At 42.5% G+C, this 27,599-nt stretch overlaps 2 protein-coding genes across 5 annotated transcripts; one reads left to right on the top strand and one right to left on the bottom strand.

Annotated features, from left to right (window-relative positions):
• Nucleotides 1-25: 25 nt before the first annotated feature.
• On the top strand, nt 26-13,475 carry TIMM9 (translocase of inner mitochondrial membrane 9). 3 transcript variants are annotated; one of them, XM_065548861.2, is made up of 5 exons: nt 26-126; nt 3,562-3,649; nt 10,140-10,204; nt 11,202-11,297; nt 12,957-13,475. In XM_065548861.2, the coding sequence occupies exons 3-5, from the start codon at nt 10,166-10,168 to the stop codon at nt 13,089-13,091; spliced, it is 270 nt and encodes an 89-aa protein (XP_065404933.1). In that variant the 5' UTR covers nt 26-126; nt 3,562-3,649; nt 10,140-10,165; the 3' UTR covers nt 13,092-13,475. The 3 variants fall into 3 exon arrangements, with proteins under 3 accessions (XP_065404933.1, XP_005561419.1, XP_045252429.1); XM_005561362.5 differs by lacking the exon at nt 26-126 and adding an exon at nt 213-335; XM_045396494.3 differs by lacking the exons at nt 26-126; nt 3,562-3,649 and adding an exon at nt 213-335.
• On the bottom strand, nt 13,460-25,772 carry TOMM20L (translocase of outer mitochondrial membrane 20 like). Of its 2 annotated transcripts, XM_005561366.5 has the most exons (5): nt 25,609-25,772; nt 25,377-25,420; nt 19,053-19,134; nt 14,656-14,798; nt 13,460-13,594 (listed from the first exon to the last, which is right to left on the bottom strand). In XM_005561366.5, exons 1-5 carry the CDS (start codon nt 25,742-25,744, stop codon nt 13,541-13,543), a joined length of 459 nt encoding a protein of 152 aa, XP_005561423.3. In that variant the 5' UTR covers nt 25,745-25,772; the 3' UTR covers nt 13,460-13,540. The 2 variants fall into 2 exon arrangements, with proteins under 2 accessions (XP_005561423.3, XP_073853568.1); XM_073997467.1 differs by lacking the exons at nt 13,460-13,594; nt 14,656-14,798; nt 19,053-19,134 and adding an exon at nt 19,187-19,469.
• Nucleotides 25,773-27,599: the final 1,827 nt, after the last annotated feature.

The raw sequence follows: 27,599 nt of genomic DNA, 5'->3' as shown, positions 1-27,599 counted from the left end.
AATTAGGCTTCCAAATAATTTCGACAGATTCGGGTCGTTATTGGAGAGGAAGTCGGGAATAGAAAGCATTGTCTAAGCAGACAATCACAGAGATCAATCCTTAGCAGATTTTAGAATTCGCTGATGGTACGTGCATTTTCTTCTAGATTTCCTCTCGTTATAACGAATCGGCGTCTAAGGGTTTAAGTGTCACTTGACATCACTGCTCCCACGTGTTCTTTCCCATCTGGCGGCCGCGGCTCCTGTCCTGACCCTGACCCGCCCTCCCGAGGCTCAGCCGTCCCCCAACGCCCCCCAGCCTTGCACTGATGTCGGATGCGAGAGCCTGTGCTTAAGTATGGTGCCTGTTCTCTGCCGTGAGAATCCGGGATTCCCGGGCGGGGGGTGGCAGGCTACGCTCCAGAAAATTGGCGGGGTCTCCCGAGGAGGCCGGCGCATGTACTTGGGGCAGTGGGGGGTGCGAAGCGGGACAGCGCTTCGCCAGGTCCGGTGCAGACCTTCCTGGGGATGGTGTCACCTGGGCGAGGGTAGGAACTTTAGGCCCTGAGCCACCCCCAACCTGGATCTGGGGAGTCGGGGGTCTTGTTTTGGGACACTGAATTAGACTATAAGATATTTACGCTGTGACCTTGAGCTGCCCGGTGGATGATCCTCCTTTAAATGAAAATCGTCTCTAGACATACCAGGTCTAACAGCCCTTACCTGATCTGTTCATTTCCCAGCATGCGCTACTTAGAGTTTTCCCTTTATGCCTTACTAGAGGCTTTAGAATAATCAAAGCAAAAAATGTAATCCGATCTAAAAGCTAAATGACGAATTTTATTTCTGTTACATCTCGGCGATCTAGTTTCATAGAAGTCTAGACTTAAAATGGAATTTCAGGTCCGAGCGCGGTAGCTCACGCCTGTAATCCCAGTACTTTGGGAGGCCAAGGCGGGCGGATCACCTGAGGTCAGGGGTTCGAGATCAGCCTGGCCAGCATGGTGAAACTCCGTTTCTAATGAAAATACAAAAAATTAACTGGGCATGGTGGCGCGCGCCTGTAGTCCCAGCTACTCAGGAGGCTGAGGCAGGAGAATTGCTTGAACCCGGCAGGTGGAGGTTGCAGTGAGCCGAGATCGCGCCGTTGCGCTCCAGCCTGAGTGAGAGAGCAAGGCTGTCTCAAAAAAAAAAAAAAAAAAAAAAACTGTAAGGGCTCAGCGTTAAAGAACCTTTTAATTATTTGTACCTTGCTGAGTTTCTCTAATTAATGAGGGGGGTTTTTTTTGAGACAAAGTCTTGCTCTGTCGCACAGGCTGGATTGCAGTGGCGCGATCTTGGCCCACTGCAACCTCCGCCTCTCAGGTTCAAGAGATTTTTCTGCCTCAGACCTCCTGAGTAGCTGGGATTACAGGCGCCCGCCACCATGCCCAGCTAATTTTTTTTGTATTTTTATTAGAGACGGGGTTTCACCATGGTGGCCAGGCTGGTCTCGAACTCTTGACTTGGTGATCCACCAGCCTCGGCCTCCCAAAGTGCTGGTAATTACAGACGTGAGCCACCGCGCCCAGCCATTACTTTTTATTTTAGTTACATTTTCCCTTCTTAATTGGGCTCATAGCTGGTACCTGTTTGTTCACAATTTATTGCATATTATGAGTGTACTGAAAGAACTACAATGTCACAGCTGCCAGAGACCTTGGAGATAGTTTAACTCTTACTTTCTAGGTGATACTTATTTGAAAGAAACAGTGACCTAAGATCTGAGTGTAGGCACTCTGAATTATTAAAATGACAACTTAATTTGGATCTTACAGCTCTTTGTCATGACTCTTTAGTTCCTCTTCCCCCAACCCCTGCGCCCCCACCCCCCACCCCCACCCCCCGCCCAGAGACTGGGTCTTGCTCTGTCATGATCATAGCTCACTGCAGCCTTGAACTCCTGAGCTCAGGCAATCCTCCTGTCTCAGCCTCCTGAGTACCTAGGACTACAAGCACTTGCTACCACACTGGCTAATTTTTTACTTTTTGGTAGAGACTAGGTCTTGCCTTATTGCCCAGGCTTATTTTCTTTCCTTTGTGTGTTTGTTTTTTTTGTTGTTGTTTTTGAGATGGATCTTTGTTGCAAAGGCTGGAGGGCGGTGGCACAATCTCAGCTCACTGCAACCTCTGCCTCCCGGGTTCAAGCGATTCTTCTGCCTCAGCCTCCCAAATAGCTGGGATTACAGGCACCCGCCACTCCGCCCAGCTAATTTTTGTGTTTTTATTAAGATGGGGTTTCACCATGTTGGCCAGGCTCGTCTGGAACTCCTGACCGCATGTGATCTGCCTACCTCGGCCTCCCAAAGTGCTGGGATTACATGCATGAACCATCGTGCCTGGCTTTATTTTCTTACCCCAAATCAGCCCTCTCAACCCCTTTTCTTTATGACTGATACTTTTCAAAAGACCAGTCAGGTTGTCTTACAAATTGTTCCATGTTGTAGATTTTCCTGATTATTCCCTCATGATTAGAGCGTATCAAACTTTTGGCCAGAATACCACATAGGTGATGCTATCTTACTGCATCTCACCAGGAGACACCTAATGTTGGCACCCATGTTTGTGATGCTAGGTTTTATGACTTAGCTTATACTTTTTTTCTTTGAGACAGGGTCTCTTGATCTGTCACCCAGGCAAGAGAGCAGTGGCTTGATCATGGCTCACTGCAGCCTCGAGCTCCTGGGCTCAAGTGATCCTCCTGCCTCAGCCTCCTGAGTAGCTGGGACTACAGGCACACACCACCATGCTGGCTCATTTTTGTATTTTTGGTAGAGATGGGGTTTTGCCATTTTGCCCAGGCTGGTGTAGAACTTATGGGCTCAAGCTGTCCACCCAACTCAGCCTCCCAAAATGCTGGGATTGAGCCACTGCACCTGGTCAGTCACTTAGCTTATAACATATATTTGGCTACTTGGAAAATATTTTTAGATAGATGATATATGCCATAATAGCTTATAAGACATTTCATAGGTCTTAAATAGGTCATTTTATAGGTGCAATGGGGAAAATACTGGATTTTGAAGTCCAAACACCTTAGTTAGGCTGCAGCTGCCCAGTTACTATCTGTATAAGTGACCTCATGTAAGTTTCTTAAGATTTCTGAACCATCCCTCCCAGAATTAGTAGGAAAATCATAAGGGAAGTGTAATGTATACTTATACCTGGACAAATAAGGATAGCATGACATTAAGTATTTTTTTTAATAGTAACACATATGCCAAAGAATTGTAACCTCAGACTAGAGGAAACTAATTTCACTTACTAAAAAGGAAGAAACTTAAAAAAAAAAAGATTAGCCAATAGAAGTTTACATTTCATTGAAAAGACTATTAGAACTTGAAGGAGCCGGGCGTGGTGGCTCATGCCTGTAATCCCAGTTCTCAGGGAGGCAGAGGCGGGAGGATAGCTTGAGCCCAGGAGTTCGAGACCTGCCTGGGTAATATAGCGAGACCTGTTCTCTACAAAAAGGAAAAAAAAAAAAAGGACAAAAAAAAAAAGAACTTGAAGGGGACTTAGTAATCATATTACCTCATTTTTCAGGTAAGAATCAGGCCTTACTGGAGACATTCAAGCAAAGGTTGGACAACTACTTTTCCAGAACAGAAACGAAACTCATGCATCAGAAAAGGTTTGAGCTTGATGACTGAAAAGATCTCCCATTATTCTTAAGTTCTCTGGTTCTATGATATATTTTGTTTGTCACAAGAATAACAGCATCACTGTAGTCATTCCCGAGATCTAAGCCAGTGATTCTTGAATTCGCTTCTTTCTTCTCTCCTCCAGGTTTCAGGGATATAATCAGAAGGTAACCCCTGATGGGTCTTTGCTGCTATAACAGCAAACATTTGCTGTAATATCTGGAAACTAGGATCAAATAAAAGGACAACCACATGACTGCTATCTGTTCTTACCATCAGGTGGTTTATGTGGCTGGTGGAATTTGTCAGTCTAAGCTTACTATTAAATAACTGCAAAGTGAATAGTGAAAGATTCAGAAGACCTCAAATTAGCAAGTAACTCTGAAAATCATTTATTTACTCAGTCATCTCCAGTATTTTCTCTGAACCAGTTGCCTACAATTATGTATACCATAATCTTTTTTTTTTTTTTTTTTTTTGAGACAGAGTCTTGCTCTGTCACCCAGGCTGGAGTGCAATGGCACAATCTTGGCTCACTGCAGCCTCTGCCTCCCAGGTTCAAGCAATTCTGCCTCAGCCTCCCGAGTAGCTGGGACTACAGGCGCCCACCACTATGCCCAGCTAACTTTTGTATTTTTAGTAGAGACGGGGTTTCACCATGTTGACCAGGCTGGTCTCGAACTCCTGACCTCAAATGATCCACCCGCCTCAGCCTCCCAATGTGCTGGGATTACAGGTGTGAGCCACTGTGCCTGGCCTATACCGTAATCTTGATAGATACTGGTGACTACAGAGGATAGCTTTAGCGATTTAAGCAGACATAAGAAAACTGCTGATTATTAGCTCTTGAGTTCAACTGTAGGTCTGGAAAAAACAAAACAACAACAACAACAAAAATGAAATTGGTCTGGGCGCGGTGGCTCATGCCTGTAATCCCAGCACTTTGGGAGGCTGAGGTGGGCGGATGACCTAAGGTCGAGAGTTCAAGACCAACCTGGCCAACATGGTGAAACCCTGTCTCTACTAAACAAAAATTAGCCAGGTGTGGTAGTGCATGCCTGTAATCCCAGCTACTCAGGAGGCAGAAGATATAGTGAGCTGAGATTGCGCCACTGCACTCCAGCCTGGGTCACAGAGTGAGACTCTTGTCTCAAAAATAAATAAATAAATAAATCTCAAAAATAAATAAAATACACAATTGAGTGATTCTAAAGAAAATAAATCATAATGTTAACATAGTGGTCTGTGAATGGTAGAACTATTTATCTTTTGTTTTTCAAATTCTCAATAAATATATTACTTTTATAGTATGATAAACTTTATTTCACTGAAAAGAGGAAACATACACTGTTTAAGTAATATATATTAATACATTATCTAATGAATAAAGAAGATCCATACCAAAAGCACTTGGGCATTCCTCATACATGTCTTTTCAGATTTTTTAGTAACAACCATCATTTGTCACCATGAGGTGTATAATAAGGACAAGATGTGTGTAGAGGCAACACAGGGTTCCAGTCTGAAACTTAGAGAACATTTAAAGATTTCACACTTTCGGCCAGGCATGGTGGCTCATGCCTGTAATCCCAGCACTTTGGGAAGCCAAGGCAGGAGGATCACCTGAGGTCGGGAGTTCGAGACCAGCCTGATCAACATGGAGAAACCCCCGTCTCTACTAAAAATACAAAATTAGCCAGGTGTGGTGGCGCATGCCTGTGATCCCAACTGCTTGGGAGGCTGAGGCAGGAGAATCGCTTGAACCTGGGAGGTGGAGGTTGCAGTGAGCTGAGATTGTGCCATTGCACTCCAGCCTGGGCAACAAGAGTGAAAACTCCATCTCAAAAAAAAAAAAAAAAAAAAAAAATTTCATACTTTGTCTCTCTGACCTCTGGTTGATAACCCAAAGAAATACAAGGATGGAATTTTTTTAAAAAAGAACAACAAATTTTGGCATTCCAGGAAGGAAATCAAATCTGTGTTCTTTTTTGATGTGAACTATAGAAGGGAAAGGGAAGGGAAGGGAAAGGGAAAGGGAAGGGAAGGGAAAGGAAAAGGGAAGGAAAGGGAAAGGGAAGGGAAGGGAAAGGGAAAGGGAAGGAAAAGGAAGAAGGGTCTTAAATCAGTAATCCAAGCTCCTCCTACCTCAAGCACCTAAAAAAGAAGAGCAAAATGAACCCAATGAAGGAAATAAAGAGCAAAAATCAATTTAAATGAAAAGAGAAAAAAAGAGCTGGTTCTTTGAAAAGATTAATAAAACTGACAAACTTACTAGCAAGAGAGAAGTTACAAATTACACTATCAGGAATGAAATGGTGTACATTATTACAGGTTTCACAGATATCAAAAGGATACAGGAATATTACAAACAACCCCTCCTGTGTTCAAGCAATTCTGCTTTCGCCTCCTGAGTAGCTGGGATTACAGGCACACGCTACCACGCCCAGCTAATTTTTTTGAATTTTTAGTAGAGATGGGGTTTCACCGTGTTGGCCAGGCTGGTCTTGAACTCCTGACCTCAGATTATCCACCCACCTCAGCCTCCCAAAGTGCTGGGATTACAGGCGTGAGCCACAGCACCTGGCGTGATTGAAGAATTCTATTTTCTGGCTTCCAATTCTCTGATTCCTCTGTCCCCTCCATTCTCCTATTGATTTTATTCATTTAGTTTATTTTGGTTATTGTATTTTTCACTTCTTAAACTTTCCATTTGGGTCTTGATATTTCTATTTCTTTGCTGAGACCTTCTATTTTTTCATTTGTTTCAAGCGTGTTCATAATTGCTCACTGAAGTATTGACAAGGTCCTGTTTAAAAATCTTTGTCAGATAATCCTAACACATGTTCCTCAATGTTGAGCATCTGCGGATTGTCTTTTTTTAATTCAGTTTGAGATCTTCCTAGTTCTTGGTATGATGAGTGATTTTTTAATATATTGCAGCCTGGACATCTTGCATATCATGTTATGAGGCTCTAGATTTTATTTAATCCTTTTATCTGGCTCCTTTTGACAATGCTTTATGAGGGGAAGTGGTGGGAGGTACCACTTCATTACTGCCAGATGGAAGTAGAAATTCATGTTCCTCACTCTGACACTTGAGGGGAGGGGCAGGGAGTTTCTTGTTACTGCTGGGTAGAGTGGGCATTCTGGCTCCTCACCAGGCTTCCATTTTCATTACTCTCCCCATGTGGCCTCCACTGACATTAGTAGGGCATGTGGCCTAATTGTCATGAGGCAGTAATGCAAGTCCTGAATGTCAAGTAGGCCTCCTTTGATACCACTCCAGAGTAGATGGAGATGGGCACCTCATTACTGCCAACTTGGGCGGAAACCAGGCTCCCTGTGTGGTTTCCACTGACACTCACTGGGGAGTGGGGAGGCTTTTCAGTGCGTACAAAGGAAATCACATTTTTTTAAATGTCAGTAGTTATCGTGATTTTTTTTTTTTTTTTTTTGAGACAGAGTCTCACTATGTGGCGCAGGCTGGAGTGCAGTGCTGCAATCTCGGCTCACTGCAACCTCCACCCAAGGGCTCAAGCAGTTCTCCTGCCTCAGCCTCCTGAGTAGCTGGGATTACAGGCATGAGCCACCACGCCCGGCTAATTTTTGTATTTTTAGTAGAGATGGGGTTTCACTATGCTGTCTAGGCTTGTCTCCAACTCTTGACCTCAGGTGATCCACCTGCCCCAGCCTCCCAAAGTGCTGGGATTACAAGCGTGAGCCTAGTTACTGTGATTTTATAGGACAAGGAAAAAAAAGGAGGGAAGAATAAATGCAAAAAGGAGGCTAGTATAGGTATGATTGAGACTGGTGGAATGGAATTACTGTTGATTGTATGTGTTAATTAAAAGCTGAATGTTAATTTTTTTCATGATGGTGGCATACACTTTGTCCTAAACTTGAATTTACTACTAGTTTCAACAAAGCTTCATAAAAATTTTATGTGTTTCACAGACTTTAATAATTGATAAGCTAATAAAGATTTGCACATCCAGTTTATCATTTTTGTCTTGGTTATCAGAAAACTCTGAACTAAATAAAATGTGTAGCATTTATGTTAGTCTATAGTGTACATGATTCGTGTTTTCCTTTTACATGCTGTTTAATTTCTATTTTAAACAGCTTTATTTTATACAAATATTTTTTTTGTTTTGTTTTTGTTTTTGTTTTTGTTTTTGAGACGGAGTCTCGCTCTGTCGCCCAGGCTGGAGTGCAGTGGCGCGATCCCGGCTCACTGCAAGCTCCGCCTCCTGGGTTTACGCCATTCTCCTGCCTCAGCCTCCTGAGTAGCTGGGACTACAGGCGCCCGCCACCGCGCCCGGCTAATTTTTTGTATTTTTAGTAGAGACGGGGTTTCACCGTGGTCTCGATCTCCTGACCTTGTGATCCGCCCGCCTCGGCCTCCCAAAGTGCTGGGATTACAGGCGTGAGCCACCGCGCCCGGCCTTTTTTTTTTTTTTAAGACGGAGTCTAGTTCTGTTGCCCAGGCTGGAGTGCAGTGGTGCGGTCTCAGCTCACTGCAAGCTCTGCCTCCCGGGTTCATGCCATTCTCCTGCCTCAGCCTCCCAAGTAGCTGGGACTACAGGCGCCCGCCACCACTCCCAGCTAATTTTTTGTATTTTTAGTAAAGATGGGGTTTCACTGTGTTAGCCAGGATGGTCTCAATCTCCTGACCTTGATCTGCCTGCCTCAGCCTCCCAAAGTGCTGGGATTATAGGCGTGAGCCACCACGTCCAGCCTGTACAAATCTTTTATATGAAACGCTCAACCTTTTTAGAACTAGCCAGGATATAGTAAATAAATAATGTGATACACATTCTTACATCTAGATTAACTGAACCTAAGTCCTACATTTAGGATATGTGAAAATCTCAGTAATTCAGAAAGGCTTTTTTACTTACTTGTCTTCTCTTCCCTGTTGCCGCTAGGTTAGATTATAATTAGAAGTTTCTGATTAGTCTCTGTGATTGCCCTTTCTGAACTATAGAATGTGTAGTAGAATGTATAATTCCTATAACTGTCTTTTAAAACTCTGAATATCTTTCATGAGGGTTGTCTATTTCTAAGCAAATGGTGTTTGTTAACTGGTGTTTGTTAACTATTAATAGAACGTTTGTATTTATATTGTAAAAGGATCATTAGTAGTAAGGGTCAGAGTTAAATTAGCAACTAATTTTAAGTGTATTTGGAGTGGCTCAGATACATGAATCCACTTTTTCAACTATAGATTTTATTAAACCTAAATATAGGCCAAGTATTTGTGATGAAAATTTAGCATTCAAATTGAGATGTGGTATAAGTGTAAAATGCTCACCAAAATCAAAGACTTACTGCAAGGAAAGGAATGTAAAATGTCTTATTAATACTTTTTATGTTGATTGCATGTTGAAATGTGAAAATTTTTGATATTTTTGATATATTCGATTAAGTATAATAGTAAAAAATTTAAAATAAGCAAATTGGTGACTAGTGGAATAGTTAAGTAATTTTATGAAAACAGCAAAAAGCTCGATTTGCTTTATTTTTCTTTATTATTATTATTATTATTATTACTATTTGAGATGGAGTCCTACTTTATCACCCAGGCTCTATTGCAGTGGCGTGATCTCGGCTCACTGTAACCTCAACATTCTGAGTTCAAGTGATTCTCCTGCCTCAGCTTCCCGAGTAGCTGGGACCACAGGCATATGCCATCACGTCTGGCCAATTTTTGTATTTTTAGTAGAGCTAGGGTTTCACTGTGTTGGCCAGGCTGGTTTTGAACTCCTGATCTCAAGTGATCCACTCGCCTCGGCCTCCCAAAGTGCTGGGATTACAGGCGTGAGCCACCACTCCCAGCTTTTTTTATTGTTTTTTTTAAGCCCAAACCTCACCATCTTGGTTTCCTTTATAATCCTCCTAGGAATGGGGCTTTAAACAAGTAGCTTAGCAAGGTAGCAGAGCAAACTATCTTAAAATTGAAGATTTCGAGAGACAGGGCCTTTGAGTCCCAAACTAGCATTAGAAAATATAATTCTCTGGCCGGGCGCAGTGGCTCACGCCTGTAATCCCAGCACTTTGGGAAGCCGAGGCGGGCGGATCACGAGGTTAAGAGATCGACACCATCCTGGCCAACATGGGTGAAACCCCATCTCTACTAAAAATACAAAAATTAGCTGGATGTGGTGGTGTGCACCTGTAGTCCCAGCTACTTGGGAGGCTGAGGCAGGAGAATTGCTTGAACCCGGAGGTGGAGGTTGCAGTGAGCCGAGATCATGCCACTGTGCTCCAGCCTGGTGACAGAGTGAGACTCTGTCTCAAAAAAAAAAAATCTAATTCTCAACTGTAAGGTTCTATGGTCATTAATGATCTGAGAAATTGGGGGTGCCATACAGTTACATACACAGATTTATAAAATATGAGCAGTGATTCCCTAACTTCAGTTAGACTAAAAACATCTGTTTATAGATTGACAAACTTTTTTTTGAATTTTTAAATTAGGTGACTAATAAAGGTACCAGAAGAATATGGCTGCACAAATACCAGAATCTGATCAGATAAAACAGGTAAGGTATTCTTAATAAGGGGAAAATATTTTGCAAAAAAATGTAAGATGCTATTAATGCCACTGTGTCAGGTTGGGTGCAGTGGCTCACATCTGTAATCCCAGCACGTTGGGAGGCCCCAATGGGTGGATCACTTAAAGTCAGGCAAGACCAGCCTGGCCAACGTGGTGAAACTCCCATCTCCTAAAAATACAAAAATTAGCTGGGCGTGCTGGCACACACCTCTAGTCGCAGCATACTTGGGAGGCTGAGGCACGGGAATTGCTTGACCCAGGAGGCAGACGCTGCAGTGAGCCGAGATTGCGCCATTGCACTCCAGCCTGGGCAACAGAGCAAGACTCCATCTCAAAAAAACAAAAACAAAAACATGTCAGTCAGTGATTTCACAAAACAATTGTTTCTATTTCATTTCCAGAATGGATATTAAATGTTATAAAGTGTGTGTATTTTTCTTCTTCTTTTCTTTTTTTTTTTGGTTTTTTTTTTTTTTTTTTGAGACAGTCTTGCTCTGTCGGCCAGGCTGGAGTGCAGTGGCACAATCTTGGCTCATGGCAACCTCCATCTCCTGAGCCCAAGCAATTCTCCTGCCTTAGCCTCCCGAGTAGCTGGGATTACAGGCATATGCCACCACGCCCAGCTAATTTTTGTATTTTTATTAGAGACGGGGTTTCACCATGTTGGCCAGGCTGGTCTCAAACTCCTGACCTCAGGTAATCTGCCCACCTCAGCCTCCCAAAGTGCTGAGATTACAGGCATGAGCCACCGCGCCCAGGCAAGCATATGTATTTTTCATTTGACTGATAATCAAGAAAAAATTAAATATTCAACTAGAAAATAAAACTGTTCTGTAGATCATATTGTACCCATTTAAGTAGCATAACTATGATTTCAAGTGTTATAGTATATTTTGTCTAAATATAAAATACTAGTAATTGAAGCTTCAAAGCCTCTTTGTTTTAAAAACCAAATAGTAAAGAACATTCTGGTTTGTTTGTAGTTTAAGGAATTTCTGGGGACCTACAATAAACTTACAGAGACCTGCTTTTTGGACTGTGTTAAAGACTTCACAACAAGAGAAGTAAAACCTGAAGAGGTATGAAAAGTGTTACTCACTGAAATTCTCCAGGCCTGTCATAAACACTCTAAGTAGCATTTCACTTGTTCCTACTTATTACAGGAATTTAGACTACCTTTTATGTTCCATTGCTTAGAAGAACTGAAGCAGCCACTGAACCACGGCATTGAGTTTAACAGTGCCAAATTTAATATGATAGTTACATTGTACCAAGTCAGACCATTTTAGAGAAGATGGCTGCAGCTGCTGAGTTACTGTTTCACAACAAAGATTCTTACTAATTAGCTTTCAGTCAAGATGGCCTACCTAGAGAAACTTGGCACAGCCTTTCTGTATGGCCCTGGGAATTCTGGTTGGCTTTGGAAAAAGCAAAGCTTGACTTTGATGGCTCATATTGAAAACCTAATCCTATTAGAAGTCTTAACTTTTTTTTTCTAAGACAGGGTCTTGCTCTGTCACCCAGGCTGGAGTGCAATGGCATAATCATAGCTCCCTGTAACTTTGAACTCCCAGCACTTTGGGAGGCCAAGGCAGGTGGATCACTTGAACCCAGGAGTTCGAAACCAGCCTCAGCAACATGGTGAAACGCTGTCTTTACAAAAAATACAAAAAAAAAAAAAAAAATTAGCTGGACATGTTGGCACATGCCTGTGGTCCCAGCTACTCGGGAGCTGAGGTGAGAGGGTCACCTGAGCCTGGGAGGCAGAGGCTGCAGTGAGCTGTGATTGCACCACTGCACTCTAGCCTGGGCGACAGAGCAAGACCCTGTCAACAAAAACAAAAACAAAAAAACCAGTCCTCGTCTCTACTAAAAAATAAAATGAAATACTAGCCAGGCATGGTGGTGTGTGCCTGTGGTCTCAGCTACTCCAGGGACTAAGGTAGGAGGATAACTTAAGCCCAGGAGGTTGAGGCCGCAGTAAGCCACAGCACTCCACCCTGGGCAACAGAGAGAGAACCTGTCTCAAAAAAATAAATAGGCCAGGCACAGTGGCTCATGCCTGTAATCCCAGCACTTTGGGAGGCCGAGACAGGCGGATCACGAGGTCAGGAGATCGAGACCATCCTGGCTAACACAGTGAAACCCCGTCCCTACTAAAAATACAAAAAATTAGCCAGGCATGGTGGCAGGCACCTGTAGTCCCAGCTACTTGGGAGGCTGAGGCAGGAGAATGGTCTGAATCCAGGAGGCAGAGCTTGCAGTGAGCCGAGATCACGCTGCTGCACTCCAGCCTGGGTGACAGAGCGAGACTCCATCTCAAAAAATAAATTAATTAATTAAATAAATAAAAAGTAAAAGGTCGAGAATTAAGAATGTTGTTTCTCATTAAAAAGGAACAAACTTACTACTGGGTATACATTTTAACAATCGAAACAAGAGGACAGGAATGTGGGCTTTCACTTAATACACTTGCAGAAAATCTAGTCCAGAAGCTTCTTGAAAGCAGAGATTTACCATTGCTCTTAGTGACTACAAACTGGCAGGCATTCGGTATATATTAATGCTTGTAAGTGGATGAAAGTATCAATTAAAAGCTATGGTCAGTTGCTGCCAATTAATACTATTTAATTCTCAGATATAGAAAAGCAAACTACACACTGTTCTTTTGGAATACATGCATTTTTAAAAATTCATATTTTTGTGTTGCCTCTTGGATCTTCCCTTTTCATTCCTAGACCACCTGTTCAGAACATTGCTTACAGAAATATTTAAAAATGACACAAAGAATATCCATGAGATTTCAGGAATATCATATTCAGCAGAATGAAGCCCTGGCAGCCAAAGCAGGACTCCTTGGCCAACCACGATAGAGAAGTCCTGATGGATGAACTTTTGATGAAAGATTGCCAACAGCTGCTTTATTGGAAATGAGGACTCATCTGATAGAATCCCCTGAAAGCAGTAGCCACAATGTTAAACCATCTGTCATGACTTTGGCAAATGGAAACCACTGGAGAAACAAAATTGCTATTTACCAGGAATAATCAAACTAGAAGGTCTTATTGTTCAATGAAATAATAAGATGCAACATTTGTTGAGGCCTTATGATTCAGCAACTTGGTCACTTGATTAGAAAAATAAACCATTGTTTCTTCAATTGTGACTGTTAATTTTAAAGCAACTTATGTGTTCAATCATGTATGAGATAGACAAATTTTTATTACTAAAAGTAAAATAAATGGAAATATCACTGAGTAGTTGTTTATACTGTATGGTACCATAGTATTCTCACTGGACTGTGGATACGTTGAAATGTTTTTCAATCAGGATCATCCTCCAAGCATTCCTGTTCATTCACGTCTGCCTCAAATTGCTGGTGAATACATAAAACAGTTACTTGCTAATCATTTCAATGCACGGTCCTTTTCTTGCCTCCCTTGTGTCAGGGTGGGCATTATTCCTTTTTTTTTTTTTTTTGAGATGGAGTTTTGCTTTCGTCACCCAGGATGGAGTGCAATGGTGCGATCTTGGCTTACTGCAACCTCCACCTCCCAGGTTCAAGCAATTCTCCTGCCTCAGCCTCCCAAGTAACTGGGATTACAGGTGTGTGCCACCATGCCTGGCTAATTTTTGTATTTTTAGTAGAGATGGGGTTTCACCATGTTGGTCAGGCTGGTGTCAAACTCCTGACCTCCAGTGATCCGCCCACCTCAGCCTCCCAAAGTGCTAGGATTACAGGCATGAGCCACTGTGCCCGGCCACATATTCTTATCTTACCTACATTTTCATATATCTTCAGGAAACCATCCCATCTGCCCTAGTTTGGGAATGTTTAAGAGTTGAATGTTACACTGTAATGGAGTTCATGTTTGTGTTTTTTTCAAAAGCTGACAGTTAAATATGATAGATTCCAAGGCTTGCCAATGATAAAAAGTGAACCAAAGTAATGTCTTATGGCTAATGAATCCTGAAATGAATCCAAGCATTTGCAGGAAATTCTAGTTGATGCATATGTATACCAAGTAGTTTAGTAAAATGCAAGTGGACTAAAACTTACTAATCAACTGGCTTATGAATGGATTTCATTCGATACCATTTTAAACCTATATTTAAGAGAATGCTAATTAGCCTGTATGTTTAAATTTACCAAAGCGATTTTTATGTTTTGTATGTTAATGGAAGTAGAAGTATTGTTCTGCTTTAAAACTGAAGTGTTGAAATACAGATAATACTCAAGAAAATATACAATTTATTATAATCAAAGGAACCTGAAAGAACAGGCTTGCTTCATGTTAAAGCAGCCAAAAAGTCAGAGATTTCACTTATTTAAGATTCTGGGCAATTCACACACATACTTTGATATTTCTGTGTAGTCAAGCATAACATAGCTATTTACTGTGTACATTTCACAAAGATAATTAAATATGTGCTCACCTGGCAAATAAGGGGAATTTTGTGCAACAGCATCTCAAATACCTTGGGAGGGAGTGTGTGTTTGAAAACCTTCAGAAGTTCCTGTGGTTGCCTACACACTAAAAGGGCATTGCTGAGGTGTCGAACCCCCATTCTATGCTCTCCTGAAACAGAATGACAAGTTTTGAGCAAAATTTTAAAGTTCTTTAAAACAGACATTCTACAAATCCAAGAAAGCAACAAGCATTAAAAATTAAACAGACATTCTACAAATCCAAGAAAGCAACAAGCATTAAAAATTAAAAGCATATCCAACTAAAGACTACTTAGACAAGTCTTGTGAAGAGTACAGTACAAATATGAGGGAAGACGTTGAGTTTCTTAGTGGTGAAGCTGCAATATTAATAATTTTGAGCCAAATTACAGCAAGTATACTCTTACTGTTTAGAAGTGCACTTTTGCATTGGAAATGCTCGTGTTCTATAATTTGGGTATGGAGGGAAGAGGATACTGAGGTTTTTTGTAAGCAGTTGCCTGCTTTTATTAATATCTGAAGGTTATCTTTACATGTGTGATTGATAAAATAGGATAGATTAAACATGTTCCAGCTAAATAGAACTTAAAAAAAAAAAGATTTCACTATCAAAGAGTTGAAACAAGATTTAGCGTAACATGAATTACATACCCCAAGGAAAAAAATGAGAGATTTATGAACTCTGATTTTTTTTTTTTTTTTTTTTTTTTTTGAGACTGAGTCTGGCTCTGTCGCCCAGGCTGGAGTGCAGTGGCCGGATCTCAGCTCACTGCAAGCTCCGCCTCCCAGGTTTACGCCATTCTCCTGCCTCAGCCTCCGGAGTAGCTGGGACCACAGGCGCCCGCCACCTCGCCCGGCTAGTTTTTTGTATTTTTTAGTAGAGACGGGGTTTCACCGTGTTAGCCAGGATGGTCTCGATCTCCTGACCTTGTGATCCGCCCGTCTCAGCCTCCCAAAGTGCTGGGATTACAGGCTTGAGCCACCGCGCCCGGCTATGAACTCTGATTTTTAAGCACAGTTTTAAAATGAGTTTTAGGATAACTGGCTTTGAAGTAACAAAGAATGAAAATATGTGAAGAGTGAAAATCATAGCATTTCTGTTTAAGTTAGAACATGGAATGACTTTAGTCTCCCTTGTTTTACTTTAAGGAAACTGAGGCAAAGATCAGTGAAATGATGTATAGTTTCAATGCTGATTAATGTCAGCATTAGGAATATAATCTAATTTTTTGACCCTTGAGACTAGAGTACTGCCTCTCTTCAGGTATTCGGTAATCACAGGAGTTGAAATCTTGACATACTTAATATAACTAGGTAGAAAATAAAATATGGCCCTAAAAGTAAGTATAATAATAGATTTTTATTAGCTGAAACTAGTTTTCCATTTATTGGTTGAAATACATGGTCATATGAAGAGAAGAGTGCATGACAGAAAAAAATGCTTTCCAAAGATTCATATTAAGCTTAAACTAAAAAACAACAGGGATATGTCCTGACTTAAATACATTAATTTTACATTTTCAACATAAGATATAATAGTGCCTGTTCTCAAGATTGGTGGTGCTAACAATACAAAACAATCAATTTGGTCAAATAATTTAACCAACCAATAAATTAAATCATACCAGCTCCTCAGAAATTTCAATCAAAATTATTGGCCCTATGGTCTCATACAGACATAGCCACCATTGAGATGGCTACAGAACTATATTTTACCTGACAGCAAAATGATGAAAATTGTGGGTGATGGCAAATGAGAGTGGAGAAAGTTAAGAAGACTGCAGAAAACTGGGTGAAAAATTGCCACATTGGATAGAATACTGTACTGGTTGGTTCTCAATGTTTTAGAAACCTAGGGAGATTTTAAAAAAAATGTTGACATCTGGGTTCCAGCCCCATAGATTCTGATTTAATTGGTTTGGGGTTTGATGAAGAATTAAAGAATAAGCAGCCAAGACCGAGAACTGCAGTGTATGTAAAATATGGAAGTATAAAACTTCTGTAAAGAGCTATTAGGGGGCTGGGCGTGACGGCTCACGCCTGTAATCCCAACACTTTGGGAGGCTGAGGAGGGCGGATCACTTGCCGCCAGTTCGAGACCGGCCTGGCCAACATGGCAAAACCCAGTCTCTACCAAAAATGGAAAAATTAGCCAGGCATGGTGGCACACACTTATATAATCCCAGCTACTTGGGAGGCTGAGACATGAGAATTGCTTGAACCCAGAAGGCTGAGCCAAGATCACACCACTGCACTCCAGCTTGGGTGACAGAGTGAGACACTGTCCCCCCAAAATAAAAAAGCTATTAAATAGCAGTTAAAAATTTAAAAACCCAAGTTTGCAACATGTGTTCAGATCACTTCTAAATCTAATTGAACATTACATCATAGCTCTTAAGCATAAAGTGAATAGGAATAAAATGTGATAAAATATGTTATCTTTTTTCTTTTGACTTGTAATTCAGAACTTTCTTTCCCACAATTTGAGGGCCCTTGTTTACAAAAAAGAATATAAAATTATGAGTACAAAATTACTAGGGGTGGCTGGGCACGGTGGCTCATGCTTGTAATCCCAGCACTTTGGGAGGCCAAGGCAGTTAGATCACTTGAGGTCAGGAGTTTGAGACCAGCCTGACCCACATGGTGAAACCCTGTGTCTACTAAGAATACAAAATTAGCTGGGTGTGGTGGTGTATTCCTATAATCCCAGCGACTTGGGAGGCTGAGGCAGGAGAATCGCTTGAACCTGAAAGGCAGAGGTTGCAATGGGCTGAGATTGCGCCATTGCATTCCAGCTTGGGCAACAAGAGTGAAACTCCATCTCAAAAGAAAAAAAAAAAATTGCTAGGGGGCCTTAGAGGCCTATGCATATAAAGGTCTTTAGACATAAGCTTCACTGGTTTATGTAAAGTCACTTCTGTTTATATCATTTAAGTCAGTTCTAACTGTACATTTTGTCATCAATATTTAGCAGGTATTTTTAGTCCATTTCAAAAATTACTCCATCTAAAAGCAAAAATCATTAATATTTAGCAGGTATTTTTAATCTATTTTAAAAATTACTCCATCTGAAAGCAAAGATCAATACTAAATAAAATACTAAAATACAAATTATAGTGATTAATGTGCAATGATTTTGAATGCCTGCAACTTTTTCATTTCTCAAAACCTTTATAATGGTTTTAAGACACTGAATAAAAATCTTGGCAATTGCTGTGAGTTGCCTAGGATTTTGACTTCCTCTTTGTTTTTATAAATCCTGGAGGAGGCTGCTTACAGATTGAAAAACAAAACCTTTTGGAAAAAAAAAAAAACAGAGGCAAAAACAGGTACAGGCACTGTGATATGCAAGGGAGTTTGCAACACTTAAAAAATATATATACATTGTACTGATGGGTTTTGTAATGCTGATTTATCCAGCAACATCAGTTACTTCTTAAATTAAGAAGCCTCAAGACAAATTTTCCTTTCCAGGGTTTAACACCAGAATAAGGACATTATGATTATAGTATTTATACAATAATAATATTATCTACCATCATTTTGCCTAACAATATTATGAAGTTTTCTCAAATCCATCTGGAATTAGGTAGGAATAAATTATAACTCAAAATATGACCATTAAGTGTAAGATAGCCCCGACAGGCATCACTCCATTAAACACAGTAAAAGAATGGACATTCATAGGGAATTTATTTATCAACAAAGCAAATAAGTATTAAGAATATTCTAAGAAAGCAGGAACATTTTTATAAAGCAGTTAGAATTTTTAAAAGTTGTTTTGTTTGTTTTCTTGAGACAGAGTCTCTGTCTCCCAGGCTGGAGTATAGTGGCAAGATGATGGCTCACTGCAACCTCAAACTCCTGGGCTCAAGTGATCCTCTCACCTCAGCCTCCTGAGTAGCTGGGACTACAGGCACATGCCATGGTACCCAACCAATTTTTGAAGTTTTTTGTAGAGACAGGGTCTTGCTTTGTTGCCCAGGCTGTTCTCAAACTGTTGGCCTTAAGCAATCCTCTTGCCTTGGCCTCCCAAAGTGTTGGGATTACCGGTATGAGCCACCACACCTGGCAAAAAGTTTTTATTCTTAACATTTAGTCACTTGGAAAACTCACTGACTTAGAATTTTATATAACCATAAATGAGGTATTTTTGTATTTGGCTTTGCTACTCTGTTTGCCCACTTCCAAGTCTGCAACTTGAACACTAAACTCTAACATAATGCAAGAGTACAGTGTGATGAAGTGAACATGCTGGGATAGTTTTTCTTTAGTGAGGGAAGTTGGCTAACACATCCAGCTAGTTATACAAATACTAATCAATAAATATTTCTTAAGAATAAACTGTCGTAAGTAACTCACAAAAGAACATTTACATTCTTACCTCTAGATAAACAAAGTTCTCCCATCCGTACCTCTTGCAAGAAAAGTTCTTGCAATTTTTTATTCTTCGCTGGATCCCACAACTAAAATATTCATAAAATATTTAACAATGAGTAATGAATGTAAGGTATATGGTTACTGATCAAATTATTTTTTATTTAGAAAGGACATCTTGGGCTGGATGCGGTGGCTCACGCCTATAATCCCAGCACTATGGGAGGCCAAGGCGGGTGGATCACCTGGGGTCGGGAGTTCGAGAACAGCCTGACCAACATGGAGAAACCCCGTCTCTACTGAAAATACAAAATTAGCAGTCGTAGTGGCGCAGGCAGGAGAATCGCTTGAACCTGGGAGGCGGAGGTTGCAATTGGCTGAGATCACACCGTTGCACTCTAGCCTGGACAACAAGAGTGAAACTCTGTCACAAAAAAAAAGGAAGAAAAAAAAAATGACATCTTGAACCTAGTCTCTAAATCTAAAGTTATGACAAATGTAGTTGTTCTTTATAATATTTAAACCAATTTTCTAAAATGGGATTATTTTAAGTGATTTAAAAAAACATGACATATTTGTTAAGTTGAGATGCTTATAATAAGTAACTCTCATCCCATATTTTACCCACCCACATATAGCAGAAATCCTACTGTAATTAATATAACAAAGGTAGTTTTGCATGTTGCAAAATTATTTTCTTGCCCGGGATATTAACAGTGCCTGTTGATTTGGTTGCAATGATTTCTCTGGCTTACAAGGTCATTTTGGTCTTTTTAGTAGTGAAACCTGTTCATGCAACAGTAATTCTCTATTAGGGGAAACAAGAAACTATGCTAAGCCTTCTGTACTCACACCCTCAAAAGGAAAGGGACAAAGGACCTGGTGGGGGGTTGGCAGGGGAGTGAGTGTTCAGAAGGATGCTTTGGTTTACTGCGGTTGGTTCATGAAGGCTACCATGGCCACAAGATGGCATCATCATTGGTACTACATCTAGGGCTAGTCTTTCAAGGTACACTGAGCAAACCCTAGCCCGAAATATCAACTCCACTGCCATTTACTTCAGCTCCAGTGTTTCAAATCTGTAAGGTTTTTGTTTTTGTTTTCCCCCAAGAATTTTCTTTTTAAAATGCAATGTGCCTGGAAAGGGGTCACCTTTTTTTTTTTTTGAGACAGAGTCTTACTCTCTTGCCCAGGCTGGAGTGTAGTGGCGCAATCTCGGCTTACCGCAAGCTCCACCTCCCGGGGTCAGGCCATTCTCCTCCCACAGCCTCCCAAGTAGCTGGGACTATAGGCACCCACCACCACGCCCAGCTAATTTTTGTATTTTTAGTAGAGACAGGGTTTCACCTTGTTAGCCAGGATGGTCTTGATCTCCTGACCTTGTAATCTGCCCGCCTCAACCTCCCAAAGTCCTGGGATTACAGGCATGAGCCACCGCGCCCAGCCAGGGGTCATCTTTTAAGCTTGTATCATCAAATATACTAATAATCAGTAACATCAGAGGTTTTACTCAATAGATGTTTAGTGAAGACTGGCAAGGGCAGGACACTCCAGGAAAAGCTGGAAGGAATTGGAGACCAAGAACCCTGTGCCCATCCCCAAGGACTCACAGTCTAATAAAGGGAAAGGGATCATGTAGGTACAACAAGAAGTCCAATGTCCTCTGGGGCTCAAAGTACAGAGACATTACATCTAGTTGGAGAATTGTCAAAGGCTTCTCAGAAAAGATAGTGTTTGAGATGTGGAGAGGTTCAGTGAAAGTTTGATGAGGAAAGTATAAGCAACGCAAAATTGCAGGGAACATACCAAGTGAACTTAATTAGCTGGATTATGGTAGGGTAAATGTTTGTTTGCTGGAGTACAGTGGCACAATCTCGGCTCACTACCACCTCCGCCTCCCGGGTTCAAGTGATTCTCCTGCCTCAGCCTCCTGAGTAGTTGGGATTATAGGTACACACCACCACGCCCAGCTAATTTTTGTATTTTTAGTAGAGATGGGGTTTTACCATGTTGGCAGGCTGGTCTCGAACTCCTGACCTCGTGATCCACCCGCCTTGGCCTCTCAAACTGCTGGAATTACCTGCGTGAGCCACTGTGCTGGCCATGATAGGGTAAATGTAGCAACAATATAACCATTATTGAAGGCCAGCTATAAACTAGGAACTTTACATATATTATTTCCAATCCCTAGGAAAATAAGGCAGTCAATTGGAATAGGCACCCATCGAAGGCATAGCACCAAGCTGAGGCTGGTTTTGTTTTTTGTTTTTGTTTTTGTTGTTTTTGAGATGGAGTTTCACTCTGTTGCCCAGGCTGGAGTACAGTGGCATGATCCTGGCTCACTGCAACTTTTGGCTTACTGCAACCTCTGCCTCCCAGGTTCAGGCGATTCCCTCGTCTCAGCCTCCCGGGTAGCTGGGACTATAGGCATGTGCCACCATGCCCGACAATTTTGTATTTTTAGTAGAGATGGGGTTTCACCATGTTGGCCAGACTGGTCTTGAACTTCTAACCTCAGGTGATCAGACCACCTCGGCCTTGCAAAGTGCTGGGATTACAGGTGTGAGCCACTGCGCCCAGCAAAGCTGGTCTTTAATCTGCGGAGTAGGGAGCTACTGCAAGGAATTACATACTCAGAGCTGCCATTTAGAAGAAATTTACTCTAACAGCATAAGAATAGAGGCAGGGCGACAAGTTAGGAAACTATTCAATAACCTGGGTAAAAGGTAATAAAAGCCTTTAGTCGCAGGGAAGCAATAGAAATAGACAAGTGGGATGGATATATATATATATATATATATATATATGTAATAGAGCATTTGAAAATAAGAATTGGTCATTGTTTATGATGGATGAAGCTGACAGTTAAACAAGATGAATCAGGGTCATAGCAGGGAGGCTAGTGACACCAGGAGCATCATAAGGAAACAGGAGTAGGTGCAGTGGCAAGGGGGGAGATGATGAACTTACTTCTGGACACACTAAGGTGAGGTGCCAATAGAACGTCTAGATGACAGAGTCTGGTAGACAGATGAAACTTGGGACACCAGGTCTAGAGTAGCACATTTGAAATCACTTTTGGAGAAGGCAAGGATCTTCTAGGGAGAGGGGGAAGGGTACAGAACCCAAGGCCCATGTTTCACAAAGCATCACCTGAAGGAGCTGTTAAAACTGCAGTTTCTTGGGCTCCACCCAGACCTACTGAATCAATCTCTGGGAGTAGGGCCCAGGAATTTGCATTTTTAAACAAGCTCTTCAGGTGATTCTTATGGATCCTAAAGTCTGACAGTCACTGTGCCAGTAAGAATTCCCCGGGCTACTGGATCAGAATTGCTGGGATCAGGGTCAAATAATCCATATTTTAACAAATGCTCCAGGTAAATCTAATGCAGCAATGGACCATACTTTGGGAAAGTCCTGGAAAGAAGAGGAAGAAAGACCTTAGAAAAGGTGAGAAGAGATGACTTTCTCTGCTTTGGTTTATTCATCTGTAAAATGAGAATAGAGGCCAGGCACAGTGGCTCCCTCCTGTAATCCCAACACTTCAGGATGCCAAGGTGAGCAGACTGCCTGAGCTCAGGAGTTCAAGACCGGCTTGGGCAATGTTGTGAAACCCGTCACTGTACAAGTACAAAAACTAGCTGGACATGGTGTGCACCTGTAGTCCCAGCTATTTAGGAGACTGAGGTAGGAGAATCACCTAAACCCAAAAGGGTTGAGGCTGCAGTGAGCTGTGATCATGCCACTGTACTCCAGCCTGGGCAACAGAGTGAGACTCCGTGTCAAAAAAAAAAAAAAAAAATTAGAATAGAGTTGTGACAATTACATGAAAGAACATTTGAAAAATCCTGCTTGTGCTGCTTCCTCACTTGAAATAATTTATTTCCTATATGGGAAATAATATAATATTAACAATTTATTATTAATAATTATTGATTTATATCAATAAATTATAGTATGACTTAGTTATGGCTTAATATGAATATAATTAAATTATATTATAATTAAAATATGATATTAATATAAATCATTCATTATTTCCCATATGAACTGTCATTGACTGATTTTCCTGTCTTCAACTTCCTTTCTCCACACTAGAACCAGAATTGTCTTATTTAAAAAATAAAACCAAAATAATTGTGTCTTTTCTCTGAAATAAAGTCACCATCATTAGTTATCCACCACAACAGAAAAATGTCCTGACTTTTCAGTTTGGCATGCAAAGTCCTCCACAATAAGACACTAAAGTGACCCTCAGCTATCTCTCTGGCCATAACACTCCTTGAATACTACAATTTCATGTTCTTTGCCTCTGCACAAGGTATTTCCCTCTGCCTACAATGAATAACAATATTCAACAAACATTTGCTGGGCACCTACCGCACTAGACTCCGTTCTAGGCACTGGAAACAATGGAGAGTAAAAACAAAGTCTGCCCTCACAGAGTTTAGTGTAATAAACAGAAAGCATTAATTAAATAATTACATAAATGTGCAAGTGAAACCATGGACAATGAAGAGGGACATGCAGCTGTAACAGGCTCTGTCCCAATCAAGTCAGGGAAGGCATCTCCACTCCCATGTCCAGCTCTTTGGACACTCCCTACCCAGCTAACTATGTCAAATGGGCTTTTATTCTCTACTGTGATTCCATTTTGAAACCCCAGAAGTGTCTTTGACTCTGCCTCTCCATTACCCTTTACTCAGTCGGCATGAACTGTATTCTTCCCAGTTACCACTAACACCACCATAGTTCAGGATTTTTATTACCTCTCATCTAAATCGCTGCAATAGCTTGTTTTCTCTTCTTGTCCATTAAGTACACTCCTGCCTGATCAATCTAAGAATGGTTATCTTCTGCCTTTCTTTCCTTCTTTTTAAAAAATTCCTGCTTAGAAATCTTCAGTAATTCCTCCATTGAATCTCAATTCCTTAACCTGGCCTTCAAAGCAAGCCTTCCTTAATTCAATCCCTACTTTCGCTTTCCAACCTTACCACCCACTATTCCTCAGTATGACTCCTTTGCCAAACTGGTTTACTGAATGTGCTTGGCAGATGCTCCACTTTGCATCTTTATGCACATGCTGTTCCCTCCATCCTGTGTCCTCTCCCCTGAAACCAAGCTACAAATTCATCATCCTTCCAGGCTCAGTTCAATGTCACTTCCGCTACAAAGTCTTCTCCGGAAAAACTGCATGTTTCAAAAATGGCTACCGCAATATTCCCGGTCACACAAGTGCTTTCAGAACCTTGCCATCCCTGTTGAGAGGCAGAATCTATTTCTTCTCCCTTTAAATTGAGGAGGCTTCAATGTTGCCAGAAGTGGTACCATCTGCTCTCCCACATGAGCACATGTTCTAGTTCACATGCATGTGCGTGCTCTCTATACACACACACACACACATATATGTGTTTGCTTGCCCCTTGGGACACAGCCCACCACACAAATGAATCTCAGATCACACAGACACGTGTAGGTGCTCTGGCTAACAATCTCAGCGAAGTAAACATCCAGAATCCACTGCGGATTGCTTGTGGCCAGGAGTTCGAGATCAGCCTGGGCAACACAGGAACACCCTTGTGTCTTTTTTTATAGGTAGCGTCTTGCTCTGTCGCCCAGGCTGCAACTGTCGCCTCCTGGACTCAAGCAATTCTCCTGCCTCAGTCTCCCGAGTAGGTGAGATACAGGCACACACCACCACTCCCGGTTAATTTTTGTATTTTTAGTAGAGACAGGCTTTCACCATGTTGGCCAGGCTGGTCTCGCACTCCTGACCTCATGTGATATGCCCGCCTCGCCTCCCAAAGTGCTGGGACTACAGGCGTGCACCACCGCGCCCGGCCCGTCTCTTAAAAACAAAAAAGGGACTAATCAAATTCTGCCGCAGACTTAGAAAACATGAAGATGCCTTCTGCTTCCGAGCTACAAGAAAGGCCCTGCGGGAGAACAATCTAGAAGTTACTGCCAGGTGACCGTGGCCAGTCTGGGTTTCTAAGTGTCCTGCGCGGCTCTGAAAGGGCAAAAGCCTCCTCTTCCTTCTTCCAATTAAAAGAAGTGCCTGTTGTACAATGTTTTGCTTTACAGCTGCCCTTTTACAACTCCAACTTCTCCCTCCTTCCTTCCCTCCCTTTTGTGAGAGGAGAGTGACTGAGCCTGAGGCGGTGCTTGGGGCGCGAGGGCAGGCCTGTTCCCTGGCGCGGGCGGCGGGCGGCTGAGGGAACTACTTGCTGCCGAGCCCGCCAGGAGCCAAGAAACCCGCCAGGAGCCAAGAAACCCAGCGAGCCCGGACCTGCGTCTACTGAGCTACCTGCGTGGATCGAAAGCACTGCACCTGCGTGCCCCGCTCCTCAGGCTTTTGAGGCTTGGCTCTTCTTTCTGCGAACACAACACAGCACGTGCTGGCTGGGAGGCGTGGGCCCAGTGGTCCTGCCCGCCCGGGAGCCGCGGGCCCCTCGGCAGAAGCTGCGGCACTCACGGCCCGGCCTCTCACAGGGGGGCTCTCCCGGCCGGCAGCCCGCCCGCGCTGCCCGACCCGGTCGCGCCTCCGCCTCGGTCCCACTCACTATCCCGCAGGCGGCGCTTGAACGCGGGGTCCCCGCGCCGCTTCCGGTCGAGGTAAACACAGTAGCCTAGGAAGGCGAAGGCGCCACAGACCGCCGCGGCCGCCAAGAGGCCGAGGAGGGAGCGGACGGAGGGCATCCGGCCGCGGGCGTCCCACAAGCGGAGCGTTGGGCGCGGGCCGGCCGGCAGGGGGCGTCGGCGCGGCGGCCCATCCGGCCTCGCGGCCTCCTGCGCACTCAGCGGCGCGTTGACGCCTCGCACCCAGGCTTGTGGACTGGTGAGGAAGCCGAGCGTTCGGGAGGATGTGTGCGGGAGCCTGCGCAGCCACCGAGTAGCAGAGCTCTGTTCCAACCTACGTCTGTCGCACTCCAAATTCTGAACCCTTTCTCCAAACATGCCTCTGCCCCTGTGTCTACACCACCAATTTGGGCAAAGCACAGTATGCCGCGAATCTGCTTTACTGGGAGCCGGTGGTCGTTTAGGCCTCTGTTCCCTCACCTGCAAAATTAAGTTGACTCTAAGGTCAACTTTGGTCACCTCCTAGTTCACATGGTTTAATACCAGCCCGTACTCCCCAACCTATGTTTAGTTTTATAAGAAACTGAAGGCCGGGCGCGGTGGCTTATGCCTGTAAACCCAGCACTTTGGGAGGCTGAGGTGGGCGGATGACGAGGTCAGGAGGTCACGAGGTTGACCATCGTGGCTAACGCGCGGTGAAACCCCGTCTCCACTAAAAATACGAAAAACTAGCCGGGCGTGGTGGTGGGCACCTGCAGTCCCAGCTACTCGGGAGGCTGAGGCAGGAGAATCGCGTGAACGCGGGAGGCAGAGCTTGTAGTGAGCAGAGATCCCACCAGTGCACTCCAGCCTGGGCGACACAGCGAGACTCCATCTCAAAAAAAAAAGAAAGAAAAGAAGAGAGAAAAGAAAAGAAAGACTGAAGACAGTAACACTGTCTTCCAAAGTGGCTGTAGCATTTTTGCATTCCTACCAGCAATGAGAGTTCCCGTTGCTCCACATCTTTCCCAGCATTTGGTATTGTCAGTGTTTTAGTTTTTTGCATTCTAATAGGTGTGTAGTAGTATCTCAGGGTTTTCATTTGCAGTTCTCAAATGACATATACATATGATATTGAACATTGTTTCCTATGCTTTTTTGCCATTTGTATATCTTCTTGGGTGAGATGCCTGTTGAGATCTTTTGCCAATTTTTAAATCAGGTTTGTTTTCTTAGTGTTGTGTTTTAAGCTTTGTATATTTTGGATAACAATCCTTTATCAGGTATGTCTTTTACGAATATTTTTTCCCAGTTTGTGGTTTGTCTTCTCATTCTCTTGATGAACATGTTTTTTTAATGTGCATAATTGCCATCCATATATCTTCTTAGTTGAAGTATATGTTCACATCCTTGGTCTATTTTTTAGAAATTGCATTTTTTCCCTGTTTTGATAGTTCTTTATATATTCTGAAGTCCTTATGTGATGTGTAATATGCAAATAGTTTCTCCCAGTCTGTTTCTTGTGTTTTTATTGTTTTAACAGTGTCTTTTAAAGTACCAAAGTTTTACATTTTGGTAAAGTCCAGTTTATCAATTTGTTACTTTATGCTTTTGATGTTGTATCCAGTAATCTTTGCCTAACCCAGTTAGGCAAAAGGTCACAAATATTTTCTCCTATTTTCTTTAAGACACGTTATAGTTTTAGGTTTTCTGATCCATGTTGTGATCTATTTAAGTTTGTGATCCACTTTGTTTTCATATATCTTGCAAGGTAGGGATCCAAATTAATTTTTTTGCATATGAATGTCCAACTGTTTCCCCTCCCTCCCTCAATTTTTTTTGCATATGTATGTACAACTGTTTCCCTCCCTCCCTCCCTCCCTCCTTCCCTCCCTCCCTCCCTCCTTCCCTCCCTCCTTCCCTCTCTCCCTTCCTTCCTTCCTTCCCTCCCTCCCTCCCTCCTTCCTTTCTTCCCTCCCTCCCTCCCTCCCTCTTT

Source organism: Macaca fascicularis, chromosome 7, assembly GCF_037993035.2.
Source record: "Macaca fascicularis isolate 582-1 chromosome 7, T2T-MFA8v1.1".
NCBI lineage: Eukaryota > Metazoa > Chordata > Mammalia > Primates > Cercopithecidae > Macaca > Macaca fascicularis.
The sequence above is the reverse complement of the archived record's forward strand: the minus strand, read 5'-3'. Positions and strand labels throughout refer to the sequence as shown.

Coding starts and splice junctions, on each gene's coding strand:
- TIMM9 (XM_065548861.2), top strand. CDS start 10,166: ATGGCTGCACAAATACCAGAATCTGATCAGATAAAACAG. Junction 10,205..11,201: donor AATCTGATCAGATAAAACAG/GTAAGGTATTCT, acceptor GTTTGTTTGTAG/TTTAAGGAATTTCTGGGGAC. Junction 11,298..12,956: donor GAGAAGTAAAACCTGAAGAG/GTATGAAAAGTG, acceptor TTTCATTCCTAG/ACCACCTGTTCAGAACATTG.
- TOMM20L (XM_005561366.5), bottom strand. CDS start 25,744: ATGCCCTCCGTCCGCTCCCTCCTCGGCCTCTTGGCGGCCGCGGCGGTC. Junction 19,135..25,376: donor CTGAGGAGCGGGGCACGCAG/GTGCAGTGCTTT, acceptor TGAATATTTTAG/TTGTGGGATCCAGCGAAGAA. Junction 13,595..14,655: donor AAATTCCCCTTATTTGCCAG/GTGAGCACATAT, acceptor TGTATTCACCAG/CAATTTGAGGCAGACGTGAA.